At 44.1% G+C, this 15,796-nt stretch overlaps 1 protein-coding gene across 1 annotated transcript; it reads right to left on the bottom strand.

Moving 5' to 3' along the window:
• Nucleotides 1-434: 434 nt before the first annotated feature.
• TMEM229B (transmembrane protein 229B) lies at nt 435-962 on the bottom strand (the record flags this gene model as incomplete). The annotated part of the gene is made up of 1 exon (XM_084286961.1): nt 435-962. The coding sequence occupies exon 1, from the start codon at nt 936-938 to the stop codon at nt 435-437; it is 504 nt and encodes a 167-aa protein (XP_084143087.1). The 5' UTR covers nt 939-962.
• Between the last annotated feature and the right edge of the window lie 14,834 nt (nt 963-15,796).

Raw genomic sequence — 15,796 nt, 5'->3', positions numbered from 1 at the left:
GAGGTATTGGTTGCAAGCAAGCACCTGAATATTGCCTAATGGAGTAAGCCAATCACTAATTTAGCTGGCGCATCCATGCCCATCCACTGATTATGTTTTTCCTTTTTGAATGCATTTCCACTGGAGCACTTCTTTTCTTCTTTCTCCACATGAAACGGTAAGCCAAAGAACTGCTTTCATCTGTAATAAGTTAAAATCAGAAATGACCTAGCTAACAAGTAATTGATATTGGTCCTTGGAGCCCAAAGAGTAAAATCCATAGAAAATCTATTGGTTCCATTTTTTCCGGTATATCCCATGCACAACCCCATTAGAAAAATGGGGTTTATTAATCTTATCATACAGCTAGGAGCAGTACCTCAAAGCCAGAGCCGACAGTTTGTTGTAGAGGTCTGGGCTCTCTCAGATTGCTAACCATGGTTCGGACTCACTGTTCAATCTGTCTTCACGTGGCCGTTGGCCAAGGCTACGGGGACGGTGGGGGCCCCTGGCTCAGCAGTCTCATCAAATCGCAAGCGCAGGGTGTTTCTGATCACCAGCTGCTCCATGATGAAAGAAGCACAAAACCAAGGAATGGCATACTCCAGGGTGATCAGGCCCATGAAGTCAAAATCAAACTGGGAATAGTCCCACGGGCAGGCATTGAACTGGCGTAGGATGAGGCCAGTGGTGAACTCCCAGAGATATGTCCAAAGGGTGTAAATGAAGCAGCGCAGCAAAATGTTACACTTGTCTTTGAGATACAGATACATCTTCTCCACGATGAGGATGGAGGTGCCATAGATGAAGAGCGCCCACACACTGGTAACACCCGGGAACTTCCAGTTAAAGTTGACCACAAACTCCCAAGCAGCCGTGAACATCACCTCACAGAAATAGCCGTGAATGGCATAGAGGTACCATCGGGAGAAAGCGGTCAGAGGCTCTGCCGCAGCCATCCTTCTGCACGCACCCCAGCAGGCACTCTGAAATGAAGACAGGGAGAGGAGTCAACGAGGAATTCACAAGCCCTTATCACCCAGATGGCAACATGCACAGAGCTGTAACAACCACAAAGCGCAAATTCTAAGAAAACTGAATTTTAAGTTGTTGCACTTTCTCAACTGCGAATTTAAGCCTTGAGGAACTAAGATTCAGAAGGGACCTGGACAATGTCTACTGCTCTGCCTGAGGACTGGGATACAGCTGGTTTTCCATCTGGTAGCAAGGAAGGAGCTGAAAGGTTCAAGGACTTTGCCAGGGGTAGGGCTACCAAAGAACTTCTGGATGGAATCATCAGTAGAAAAACACAGGCATCTCAAAAGAAGCACACATCACCTTCTTGCTCATTTAAAGCAGCAGCACTGTCCCACCTTTTCTGCCTCTAACATGCGGTTTTCAATGCAACAGAGTGTTAAAAACCTGAGTCCCTTCAGCTGTCTCCTACAGCCTCAATACCCTAAAAGTTTATTATACTGAAAGACTAACCTTTGATAGAAGCCACAGACAGGAAACTGGAAGAGAAAGTTTTGAGGTTTAACATTTTCCTGTACCGCACCTTGCATCTATGCAGCTGAACTCTTACTTCTTCTTGATAAAGATTTCATGCATCGTATCTGGGAGTTGGAGAATAGTCTTTTTTATGCTCTCAGACTGCCCAGTACCAAGTCAAAAACGACAAGAGAGCCATTGAAATCCACTCAGATTTGGCTTCAGGACAGCAAAGCACAAAGGATGAGAATAAAAAGGAACAGCTGAGCATAGAGGTGGTTAGTCATGACAAAAAGGAAATGAAAACAAACTCTATTTGTCTCTACAGGAAGAAACTTGGTGAAGAGGTTTTTGAAAGGATACGATTTGCTTACCGCTGAACAATTTGAACACAATTAGTTCTTACGCTTTTAGTATAAATTTACAAGGTCCTAAGCATTGCTCTCCCATGCTACCTTCACTGGCACAAGCTGCTTAGGCATAATTTTACTGAAGCCTGACAGATTTACACCTCAGTGTGAATTTGACATCTTTTGGTTTTTAGAAACTTTTCTTTCAAGTTGAGCTTCTCTTGACTCTTCATCAGGCACTACTTAACTTCTTTGCTCTGCACATGTCAACCCCAACACATGGTACAAGGTGCTAGGAAGAGTTTTCTTTTGTCAGAATAGGGATTATACAGCCACAGCATGAAGGGAGACATTTTTTGTATCTGAATAGACAGACATCAAAAGATGCAGAGGCCTCAGAAGTCATACCTATTGCTAGGTAAGGCACCAGGGAAATAAAGAACTGGCATTCTCCAGGGAACAAAACAACTGTGAAGGTTTTACTGAACTGCCAACAGTTGTATGATTTTCCTCTCTTTTCAATAAATCTAAGTTATTCTGCTTGTGTGGCTTACTCCTTGCACTTCCCTCTACACCTTTATTACATGAAATGTATTTAAACTCTGATAGCAGCAGGCATCCACAGCATGCAGTATTATCTGTAAGGTTTTCCTTGTACTTGTTGAAATTTCTTTACAAAGTTGGACCTTTAACAAAAGCAGTTACCCAAATGCACAGAAGGTCCTTCCCTCTCAGTCTGTCCCTTCTTCCAAGCATCCTGCCACCAGGTATTTCTGTTGCCTTATGCCTGCCCGCCAAAGCCTCACGCAAATACAGCCAACAAGGCTTGTCTTCTACCTGTGTCATTTCCCCCATGCAATGAAGATTTCTCTTTCCTGGATTTGTGCATCACATAATAATCACCCATTTCTCCTCTGCTTCTTTCTTACACTTTGCAAGGTATCTAATTCCAACACTAGAAGCTTGTGGCTAATAACTGAACCACAAAACCAGGTCTGTGACAACCTCTGCAGTGCAAATGAACCCCTTACAACAACCAGATTACGATCAACAAAAAGAGTTGATTTCTTTTGAATCCTAAGCCTTTCACCACAACTGCAAGAAGTCAAGCATCAATGTGCTAATACAGTCTCAGCATTTTTCTTTTCTTGTCAGGTGTCTAGTCAGCTGAAGCTTGATGGGAACCTCCTTCTGATGTGCTTGAAGGACAGCCCTCACCTGCTGCCTGCTAATTAAAAGCATCCCTAGGCAGGGCAGATGCTGAACGGTGGCAGCCAAATATAATCTGGTGCTGGGCACTAAGCAAGTCCGTAAATCATTAGCTCCTTCTGTAAAACATTTCACTCAAAATAAGACAAAATTGCACAGTAAAATATAGAAGGGAACAAATGATACCCTGGGAGCCACATCCCATCCTTGCACAAGCTGTGGACACCACAGGGTAATGGTTACAAGTCGTTTGGGCATTTACAATAATGAACACTGCAGCCATTCCCAGTATCATCTGCCAGTGATACCAAATTGGCTGACACTTGGCAGGCAACACAGCAAAAGAAGCTCTTAATAGGGAAATGAGGGAGAAAAGTACTGTTTTATTGGACAGCAATTAATGCATAAGAACCACGCAGGAAAGTAGTTGCAGGACATTAGTGGGAGAGGCATTCAGACAGCAGGCTGGGTTCGGCAAGATGCAGACTTATGAAAAGCATCAAATAGATAATTGATCTTGGTTATACAAGACTTTTAATGGCGTGACAGTAATAAAGACCAAAAGGCTCTAATCATACGGTAGCTATTCAGTCCCCTGAGGAAACCAAAAGGCATTAATCAGTGAGGTAGCTACAGTGGGATGGGCAGCAGCTTCCAGAAAACCAGAAACACAGCTGCCACCAGCACAATTGTCTCAGCAGAGAGCAAACAAGTCGTGGAGACTGCACGTGGATGGCAATGCTGGTACTGCTGCTGCTCACACCACGGTGTTTTGTGGAAAACAGGGGGCTGCTTATCTCAAGGCTGTGGAAACACCTCCTATCACCAGCAGATTATATTTCAAGCAGCTAGAGAAGGATCTCCTCAAAATGCAATATTATTAGTAAGACTGAACTAAGCCAGCTCAGAAGTTTTCCCTCTCTCCCCAGGACCGTCTCTTCCAACTTGATGACAGAATGACAAGAAAGAAGGCAAGTCTGTGGAAACCACACCTGGTCCTCAGAGGAGCATGCAGTCCCTGTCCAGGTGATACTTGTGAGAGCGCAGGGGCTGAGAGCATCTCCACACACAGCAGACAAAGACAGGCCTATAAGAGGAAGACTGTGAAGAGCTGTGCTTCTCTACAGAAATCTGTCTCGGAAGATGAGGGCAGGACTCTGGTTTAGGGCTGCAAGAAAAGGTTATAATAACAGCACTAAGATTATCCTTTCAGATTTTAGAACACCAACTCCAAATGGGACATTCATCATCTGTTAGGTTGAGTAAGATGCAGATCAACCTGACGCACCGGGCCAAGTAAGGAGACGAGCTGTACATCCCAGACTGTCTGTTTCGTGTGTGAGACACTTCTGTGCAGGGGGAATGCTTCCATACACATTTCCAGTTTTGCAGCCCAGGCAGACAACAGCCAAGTGATCAGAAAATGGACTGATGGGAGGCCAAGAGATAATGGCAGATTTGTCATGCACGAGCACTGCAGGGGAGGCATCAGTGCCTGTCCTATTCATGCCTGATTAAACCCTCTAGCACTGTCTGGTTCACTTTCTTTTCTCCAAGGGCTCTCCTTTGCAGTGGCTTTCTGTCCATTTCTCTTCTACCAAGCCAAATTGAGCTTCAGAAAGTCTCTCCCTGATTATCTCGTCCCCAGCAGAATTATTTAGACTCACAGCCTCTGGACAGTTACAGTAAGATGCAGTCAAGATACTCTGAATTAACTCTGAAATGCTAATATAAGAAAAACTTCCATGAGACAATTCTTCTGACTGTCAGCCTTAGGCTGTTAATTCTGGCAGCTGCTTGATTCACCACAGGTGGGAATTTTAACTGCTGCAATAAGTTCCTTATTCTTAACATCCACTTGTTTCTGCAGTAGCCAGTTTAAAAAAAATATAGGACTCCATTATTTTAAAAATTCATATCTGAAGTGTTTCCTAGTAATATTTAGTTTTGTAACGTTCATGCTCATATTTCTAAGGAATGTCTTAGATACATCTATAACCTTGTGTAATATGTCATAATTACTTTGTAATCTGGAAGAGTAACTGCAGAGAGAGGACCTGTAGCAGGATGCTTCAGTCTCTCCAAATGAGAGAACATCAGACAGCTCTGAGATAGATGGCACTGCCATTCCCTGACGGTAAGCTCTGATATGCTGTTTCTTCAGACTCCTCTTATTCAAACAGCATTTATATAAATGTAACTGCTTTTTGAGCAATATCTTTTTAAATGTAACTCTTCCTCTCTTATTTTCTATTTTCCCCTGCGAGTACGCACTAAATCAGCATGCCTGTGTAACCAGGGACAGCATTGACGTGCTGCAGGTCTGTCTTCAGTCTTTTCATACAATTCTCACACAAACCATTGGGAGTAAAGATTTACAGAACACCAGCACTGGATTTGCCCCAAGACATTAGTTCATTAGTGTTTAAAGATTTATGCAGCGAAGTCTTAGCAGTACTTATGCACTGAAGTCATAACTCTGAGGAGATATTCATCCTTCAGGTAACCGAGAGCCTCAATTAACCGCGGCTCAGAAAATAGAATTTCAACTCCACTGAAGTGTGGAATAGTTCCAGCAAATCGATTAATCAAGCCTCACAACGAATGCTAAAAGCATGCCACAGACAGATGTCTCTAAATACAGACTCGATGTCCCTTTCTTAGCGCTTTCAGGATGGATTTGGAGCTCTGGGATTTTGGTCAGTTCTGATGTATTAATGCTTTTGCTGCTTCTTTCTCTGGACTCCATCCCTATCAGGATGGGCACTGTCTCCCTTCCTCAGAGTTCTACCAACACACCGTGTGTTGCCAGTTAGAAAGCACAGCCTATTTCCAGTCTGCATCTTCCCCCTTTTTTTTTTTTTGTCCCTATCTCCCTTCTCTTACAAAGTGCATCATTTCCCTGCCACTCCTGGTTCCTTTGCCCTGTTCATTCTGGATCTGCCGGCAGCCTCTGATCCCTGCCTATCTGTCAAATCTGTTCTGAAGAGAACTGGGATTCAGTTATAAAAAAAAAAAAAAAAGAAAAGAAAAAAAGAATGACGACAAAGGAAGATTAAATGAATCCAATTATCAATCTAAGCCAAAGGGATGGGGAAGTGTGGCTGTTACCAGTAAAGCCTGCGTGGGCTGCCCAGAAGGCACCGCTTCTCAGCATGGAGGAAGGTAGGGACATCTTGGGAGGGAGCAGTAGGGAGTTTAGAGGGGGGAGGCTTTTCAAAGAACAAAGAGAAAACGTGAAGACATTAATAGTTTAAAGAATTTTCTGACTAACATGATCTCATGAACGGCAACAGAAATGCAGAAAGCTGAGACTTCCCATGCCCTGCATCATGCACAGCATCATGTTACTGTAACAGACCTTTGCACACAGCGACCACCCTACCCCAAGAGCAAGCAAAGCAGCAGCTCTTCACTCACAGTGACCAAGAGGGATGCTTGCTGTTCCAGATACAAGTTAAGACTCCTCAAGTGTCAAGCATGCAGAAGACCTACAAGACAAACCTGAAAAATGGTTGAGATCACACTCAACATCTAGAACTATTATTCCTGAGTCTCCCCAACATCTCCAAGAAGGACACAACCTTACCTTAAAGCCTGCTTGTAGAACACTCCCCTGTGCCTCAACCTGTCCCAACAAGGGCTCCCCAACAAGCAACTGCCCAGCAAGGGCCCAAGGGCCTCTGAAGCAGCCCCAGCACAGAGCACAGCTCTGAAGCCAGGGACCTGCTGTAGGAGTGGGCAGAGCCCCCCCATCAGCCCTGCAGAGGAGGGGACCAGCCCTGCGGAAGGTGTGCCCACAGGGAGCCTGCACAACCAGCCTGCAGAATCTGTGGCAGCTTTTCTCCAGTTTTGGGCTGCTCAACTGCTGGTAAGCCTTAAAATAACACTTTAACAGTAGCCCAGGTTGACTTTATTCTCTGCAGTGAGAGCAGAACTGGCTTCCAAGAAATGATTTTTCTAAAGCTACCGTAAGTTTACAGCCTAGATCTCAGCACTGTTAGTTCCTGGTGGGCAACTGCCTGGCTCTTCACTGCCCAGACCTTCATTTCAAACCGTGCACTTATGTACAGCGGCAATCCACATTCACGGCTGGCTTTGAAAGCTTGAGCTTAGCGTGTTGCATTAGCTGCCTGAAGCAAATCTGACATTCAGAGAACATAATGCACATCATGGCTTACTAGGAAAAAGCAACCCAAAACAGAGTAATGAATGGAGAGCGAGAATTTATCCTAAGAACATGCTGAGAATGTGTAAGCCATAGCCAATATCCTTTCCAGTGCCACTAAGGAGCCTAGAGACATAAAGGAGAGACAACATTAAGGTCAAGACATGATGTCTATCTTATATCATTTCTTAAGGCTGTTTGGAAATTCAGACAGTTATTTTTTTTGAAAAAGTTTTTTTTTTCCCCCATCTTCTTTTTCTTCTCAGCAGATGTCCCCTCTCCCCCATCTTCTTTCCAAAGCTAAATGAAAAACAAATACACCAGTCCACTCCTGATGAACAGCCCTACAATAATAAACTGACTTAGACAACTCAGAGGTCAACATCCTTCTGAGAATAACAACTAAGTGTGCTTCACCCAACTCTTCTGAACAATCTGCAGCAACAAGCCACAATCTGCATGCAGTGGAGAAAAGCCAGGTTTGGCAATAAGAATGACCAGAAATCCAAACACATTTCACATTGAAAAGGAAGCTTGGAAGAAAAGAGTCTTATGATCATGGCGCTGAACTAAGAGTATCTAAAATCCTAGCCTGCTAATAGTGTGACAAAATCCAAGTCACTTAAATCTGTGAAGAAAAGCAGTGTAAAAAGACAAAAAAAAAAAAAAAAAAAAAAAAGAACTGTAGACAGATCCAAGGCAGCCTCTCCTAGCCAGCTGCAGGAGAGACTAAAAGCAGCATTTCAGAAGTTGGCTGCTTCTTTTACTGGAGCATAAAAAAACAGCTTCTAAAAATTCTTGCTATTTATACACACAACTGCAAAGAACTCTTTCCTTCTCCTTTTATTACTCTTCTCCAGTGCACAGGCCTTTATAAACTTCCACTGTTCGGCTGTCAGTAGTTAGCTGGTAACTGGGTAAACACCTACAGCAAGAATCCCCGATGACTCTTCATCTGAGGGGGGCCAGAGCTGCTGCAGACCATAAAGAAATCTCACATCTTGGCTTGTGCTGAGTTATATTTAAAGCTTGCAAGCAGAAGACACCGCATGAAGACAGATGAAACGAGAGAGAGAACACTTCAAGCACCTTCAAACAGGGCCCCAGACTGTCATCAAAAGGGGAAAAAGAGAAAAACTTTCTGAAGTCTCTTCATGGCAATTCTACATAAAATTATTTTCCTCCTCAATATTTTCTCCTCTAGCATTCTGTGAATATATGTTTTCATTCCTAACATCAGACTACCACTAGGACGTGAAGTAGCTAGTTCTTCCAAGTGCTATCTGCTACTTGTCAGGCCATGAATCCTCAAATTTCCTCCTAACAGCCCTGGAGGAGGAAACTTCAGGAGTCCCAAATCGCTGAATTGTTGTTTGTTTTTTTTTTTTCACCCAAGGAATCCTAGTGGCTCCTTCAAAGTTGTGGCTGTCTCACCTCAATTTCTAGCTCACTCATGTTCTCAGAGGTAGAAATATCCTGGGAAGGAAGGTTAGAGCAGGATAAATCCCAGGCTCCTACTCACCAGCTCACCATGTCTGACAAGATCCTCAAGCAGGCACCCATGCCTACAGCTGGGAAAGGCAGCTCTTCTGAAGCAGCTTCCCAGAGAGTTTCTCCCAGTAGTGCCCACGCATTAGCTTACCATGGGAATTACTCATGCCATCACTGCCTTGGCAAAGTACATGGTCAGCAGTGGAAGTCCATTGTACGGCCAAATAAATTAGTGGTGAGTTTTGTTCTCTATTGTTCAGGTTTATTTCAGTCCAGAAAGAACAGCAAGCAGCCTGTGACTGCTATCAGTGAGTATATCTGTCTTCACAGACCAGACAAATTTCTCTGTCCTGAAAAACAAGTTTGTTTGTTTGTTTTTAAATATCAGGTTTTAGGGCCTGATTCCTACACAGCAGACATACTTCTCCAGTGTTGGGTAGTTCATTGCCACTTACATCTTTGTAAAAGCAAGCTTACATTTTCAGTGCTGTTATTTCCCCAAAGTATCAGGAAGCTTATCATCTGGGTTACAACTACATACACACCATCTTCACTTTTTATGCACTCCATTTTCCTTTTTTGTAAACATGAAGCAACAAATCCTTCATAAATCTCTGATGTTTGGTGGTTTATAGTCCTCCTCAGATCAGTCTTTTATCTGACCGCGTGCTTTATGTCCCAAGAAGGCAGCACCAGAGCCTTCCCACAGGGAAATCTGGCTGAAATTATCAGCCTTCCGAAAGGTGGTAAGCTACATATGACCTCTTTCAAATAAAACAATAACTTGACATCTGCGCTCCGTGTGGAACTGGCATTTGCCCATCTATTTCCACCTACCAGTCAAGGAAGCCTCTCACCTCTTCAGGCATCAGTTTAACTCCGTGTCAGCCCTTGAGCTTTCACTGCCTCATCCGACAGCTCCCTCGTTCTCCACTCAGTCAGCTTATGAAGGCGCAGTCCCAGAGGTGTTTCCCAGCCGTGTTCTTCCAGCAGCAACATGTGCTCCCAGCTGCAGCTTCATGCACTCCAGCTCATGAGCCAGGGAGCCAGATCATCAGGATGCCCTGCTTCTCTTCTGACTACAGCTGACATCACCTTGGTTCCTGTCCAGCTCTTTCTGAGCTTCTTGCTGCCCCTCTCCCAAGTCACAGAACTGAACTGCTCTCTCACGCTCCAACTGGGACTGGACCAGAGATATCTGCTTTATCGAAGGCAAACCAACACACTGCGCCTACGTGATTTTTAATGCTATCTACAGAGGTACACATGTATCAAAATACACAGGCACACATACATTCTTATTGTTTGCTTTATTTGCTTTCTCTTCTCCTCTAATTGACAGGGATAGATTTTTTTTCCCTATAATTACTTCTTATTATGGTTGTTGTTTTTTTTTGTTTGTTTGTTTGTTTTATGTTGAAGTGACCTTCTGCAAATGCTATTACTGGATTCAGGATTCCTACCTGTGCCTGCCAATCATTTATCACAGCTCCACAGGGCAGGTTCAGTCCCAGCCTTTACACAGCCCATATGAAAGTATATCCATTTAATATTACATCTCTTTCTTCCACATTTCCTTTTTTGACTGCAGCATGTCCAAATGACCATGCTTTAGTGAACAGCTTCCCTGCTAAAACTAGTGAACAGATTCCTTGCTCACAGGACAGCATTTTCACAAATAGCCTGTATTTATTAGTTATTGTTCATATAAGACTTCAGATTACTTGAAATAAGACAGAGGAGTCTATACATACATGTACAGGGATGCTTCAGATACTTTGGTATGCCAAGTCCAGGAATTCATCTTTCATAGCACAGGGTAGCTCAGATCATGAAATAAAGCAGTACCACCACTGCTTCAGATTGCTTTGCAGATTTAGCAGTTTGGGGGTGTGGTACATGTTCAGATCCTGCTCTTATTCACCCCCTAAGCCAGATCTGATGTACACATTTAGTCTTCTGAAAAATTCTAAACCATCTCTTGTGGATAGCACCTTTCAAGCATCTCCTTCAGGACCAGCGGAATTTAACTGTATCGTGTTAAGACCACCTACTTGCTAAATACCTGAAAAGGGAATTAACTCTCTACCTTTGTAAGCTTCTACCTTAGAACAGAAAATCCATAAGAACTATTAACTCTAATCCTAAATTCAGCAAGGAGGTTAAAATAATAGTTACCTCTTCATTCCTATCAGCTGTCAATCTGCACAGGAGATATCTTCCACTCTCACATGGAGAAAGATGGCACAGTCATGAAAGGTCAATGCACAAAGACAAAGGGACACCTGAGTTGAAGTCCACACACACAGCTGCCGCAGTAAGAGGTGGAGTGATTTTCTTCCTTAAAACTGCTACCGTATTTGTGTTGGCTCTCCTAAGACTCAGGGAGCCAAAGAACAGTAAGAGGGGGAAAGCTGGTGAGAATTAATTGGGAAAAAACTTTGCAAGAACTTTGCACTGAGAACAGAAGATGGATCTAAAGAAGTAGGGTGGAAAGACTCTGGAGTATTTGTAGAGTAGAAAGAAGCAAGTAAGAGTGCACATGTAGGAATAAAGCTGTAAGTGTATTAGTAGCAGAATCCTTGTAGGAGGCAGATGTTGGGCAAGTAAACTCATCGCTGTTTCGTAACCACTAAGTTCACCTAAGCAGATCATAATGAAGATCCATAGCTCTCTGCAGCTACTACAGTGAGAAGACAAAACCTGGATACATGTTCTACCCTGCTTCTTTCTACCGACCCAGAGTTTACAGCCTCCAAACCAGCCTGCCTCAGAACCTTGATGGGCCTAGAAAATGTATTGGAAGAGAGGCTGTTTTCCTTTCATTACTGACCTGCTGAGCACTCACAGAGAAGAGGCAGCACTAGATGTGGACAAGACGTCTAAACCAGAGGAGATGGGGCAGGCATGTAAAGACCCTCTCTGTGGCCAACCAGGGCAACAGCCAGAAGACCTGTGAGAGCTCCACTGGAGCCATTTAGCCACATCATCTTCCTGCACTAGCACACGTAGAAGCAACCCATCTGGAACAAAGAATCAGAGTTTTGTTGAGTGGCAAAATTAACCTGGCAGTACAGTTACAGCCCTGGGCTTAGGAGAGATTTGCTCTTTGCAAGTCTTGCTTTGGAAGCTGAGTTGCCATAATACAGAAGAATGGGGAGAGGAAGAGGGAGACAGTGGGATATGGATCAAAAGGCTGCTCTGCGATGAAAAATAACCTCGAAAGCACTGGGAGAAAAGTGAAAGATTACTATCCTTGTCTGCATTTGCTGTCAGAGAGCTGACAAAACCCCCAAAATAAAAGGTGCCAAAGTAAGTCAGAGTGCTTCTTCACCAGTCTCTTGTCTCAGATGACTCTGCTCAGAAGACTAGACTGGAAACGGCTTCCCTTGACATTAGATGCAATTTTAGTTTCATAAAAAGTAAATTCTACTCTGCTCTGCAGGCTGGAGTTCACTCTGTGCTACTCTAGTTCAGCACTCCCTTCTGTCTGAAGAACCTGCAGCATGCAGAAAGAGAAGAAAATGACTTCACAGGGCCAGACCATCTCCATTGGCCTCTTTTAGCCTGAGAAAAATTGGAAGAAAACTATTTTAAAGCCAGTCTCCCCCGGCCTGGCACTGCAGCAGCGCACGACTATCAATTGACTAACACCACATGAAATGCAAGCAGCAGGAGAAGGCTCTTGGGTACCAACTCCTGCAGCCTCAGCCCTGGGCTAGCAGCACATCAGTGGCTGAAGGCTCCAAATGCCAGATCCTGCCATTGCATCCATCTGTCCCAAATGCTAACGTTATGGGTGAAGTGGGAGACAGGAGGAAAAATACCACCTTCCTAAAGCAGCAGTTTATTAAGACAGCCAAGTCCCTTGCGTCTCCTGTTGTGTCAGAGTACTTCACAGTTAAGACATTGCCACCACAATATGCAGCCAGGTATCAGACAATGCAGGTACCCAGGGCCTGTACAAACGCACACGGAATGCCAGCCAGTGCCTCAAAAGGCCACGTCACACCATGACATCTTTCTTCATTCACTACTACTGCAGAAGCAGCAAAATTTAAAAAACAGAATCCTATTGTTCTGTTACCTGGGCTTTAAAATAAAATGTTCTAAGCCATAAAATTCTTCTCTTTTCTCATATATATTTAATTTGCAGTGATTGACAAAACATACCCTCATAATCCAACCACAGGCGCTAAGTAGCCCAGGTCCTTGGCCATCTCAGAAAAGAAACCAGACACCAGTTGACTCATTTTTTTTGTTGTTGTTGTTGTTTTTAAACTTGCCTCTGGAAGCTGCTCTTCCCAAAACAGATGACTCATACCAATACAACACAGCTCATGTTCTCAGGCTCAGAATTTCTCTTTTCCTTTAAAGAAGCACAAACGTAGCTTTGGACAGTCGAGACAGTACCTTTCCCCAGCCCTGAATTCCCCTTGCAAAAATACTTTGATGGTCATACAGGGGCTTCAGGAACACGTGGGGACACGACTGCGGAGAAGGTGCAGTTGGTAGCCAGGTGTCTCTGTCTGGCAGCTGGCGTTGCGACGTGCAGTGTCTCCACTGCTGGGCTCCACAGGCAAAATGCTGGTGCCAGGGACAATCAGACCCACTGCAGACCTGGACCGTGTTCTCAGTAACTTACTACTCCAGCCAGATCAGGGACAGAAACCTGACAACTTCAAAAAGCTTCAAGCCCCAAGGCAGCCTTAGTATCTGAAACTTACTGTTCTCCACCACCACCACCCCGTCATCATCAGTTGACCCAACCAAACATACTACCACACCTTAGAAAACCACGCTGTGCTTGATCTTTGAAGAGAAAGGAATACTGAACCAAACGTACCTCAGCTGGTTCCCAGGAGAAGTTACTGGTGAAGTTTCATGGCAGCCTACTGGCAAATGCTACGGTACGCAGGACGCTCCCAGCTGTAAGGCTGGTGGAGATGTTACCTACCAGCCTGTGCTCTACAGTCATTTACATCAGACAGGAATGTGTAAGAGGAAGTGGTCAGATAACTACTTCCCATCCACCAAGTTCAGTTCTTTCTTAACACCTCCTGTAATTAGTTTCTCTCATTTACTAAGCACTCCAGTAATTGCTCTGTACTTGCCAGAGGAAGCTTACTGTGCTCCACACCTGGTAGGAAGGACTTAGCTTCCCTGTGGGGCCTGGGGAGCACAACCAGAAAAGAAAAAAAAACACAGCCCTGCCACTCTTTATAGCAGGAGGACAGAATGGAGGCAAACCCTGGGATGTTCTGGAGGCTCACGCGGCTGCAGAGGCCTTTTCACTGCAGGGCAATTCACCTGACTTCATTCTATCCAACTGTAACCTAACGCTTTATCCAGTTACCGTGTAATTGTCCTTTTGTGCTTACACAGAACGGCCTTGGCCAGGGGTGACAGAAGCGTCCTGCCCAGCTAGTGACCTGTCACAGAGCTCCAGGACAGCACGGGGTTTTTCCAGAGTCAGACTGTTTTCCATCTGGGTCTTTCTGCCCAGCTGTTCGTTTCAGGTGCCCCTAACTCCTGACTCATGTTTTCAGTTTATTCTGCAATTTCCTGAAGATAAAAGATAAAGATATGCTCTAAAATACCGCTTGTTATTTTAGGAGATAGTTGTTAGTTAGGCAGTGGGGAGCTGTGTGCAGGCACAGAGCTCTCACTCGTACTGACTGAAACGTACCTTTACTGGGGCACACTTGTTCTTGGAGATGCAGCCTCCAGTAATTTGCCTCACACCGCTCCTGCAGCATGATGGTGTTCTAACAAGTGGATTATTTGCATGATGCAGTTTTAGCAGCTTTTGATTTTCATATAAACTTTCCCTCTCGCTATGTAAACTTACCCAAATTCATTCATGGACCTCAGGCACATAACGATACCTTAGATACAAGCTTTGTCTCTGCAGCCTCTCATTGGTAGTTAAGTAGAGCCTGTGATGACAGCTAGAGATGGATATCCTGGAGACAAGAGCAGAGCCTACACATTCCTGATGGAACCATTCCTGCACCTTTCCCACACTCCCTTAGAGGTGTTTAAAGCATGTAAAACCCTGATTTATCCACCTCAGTTAAACACCAGAGATTATATAGGATAATTCCATGTCTTATAAGTTTTTTTGGTTTATCTTATTTTCCTTCTGGGCAACAATAGGTACCTCATGCTTCTGGGCAAAGTGCCCGCTGAAAAAAGATGCCAGCTCTCTTGTGTGTGTTGGAACCGTCTTGTGACAAGACTAAGATGGAAATCCTCAGTTTCAATTTTGAACAGTTTGATCCTGATCACATTGGCTAATGGGGAAAATAACTTTAAAAAAAAAAAAAAAAACACAAAACACCACTCTCCAAAAAACCCAAACCCTAATTTCTTTTAAAACCATCTTTAGAATCTGCTCAACAAATACAGCATCAGGTGACCCACAGCAAATGGAACCAGAGCAGCAGCATATGTTGTCCCTGCTTATGTAAAATGCTTACGAGCTGTCATTTTGGTGCCTGAATCGTGCATCTGCTATTGACAGTCCTGGAGGCACACCTTCTGGTCATCCTGTCCGTTCCTTTCTGGAGGGACACGTACCTGCAGCATGTGAGGACTTGTATGACAGTCAGTGGGTATCTAAGCAATACGCTGTCAGTGGGATGAGTAAGAATTTAAGTTCTTATCACCCACCATGACTAACCCAACCTGAATATGCTTCCATTATGTAACTAATCTTTATACATACAACAATAAGCCTGTCACATCGCACACATGCCAAACAGCAAGAGTGCCACTAATTTGCACAACAGTTTATAGCAATGCCAAGGTGCTCAAAACAGCTCCCCAGCCATTTTCCAAGCGTGCTGTTTGTGCTCGGACCCTTACTAACTTAGAACCTACATCGTGCCTACACTGTAGCTGACCAGCTTGCTTCACTGTATCTTCCTTGTTGTCTCTCAGAGTTCTCATAGCTGCAATGATGCACAAAGTTAACTGAAATGCTGCATATGCAGAGGTAACTTTTAAACACGTGCCCAGCTAAGGCAGTAGTCCGTGTGTGGAGGTTAGACACAAGTTGTTCTAGCAGCATACATCCATTCCTGAAAACGCACAAGAACTGGAA

Source organism: Netta rufina (genome assembly GCF_964035555.1).
Source record: "Netta rufina genome assembly, chromosome: 5".
NCBI lineage: Eukaryota > Metazoa > Chordata > Aves > Anseriformes > Anatidae > Netta > Netta rufina.
Note: the sequence above shows the minus strand (reverse complement) of the source record. Positions and strands in the feature narration are given on the sequence as shown.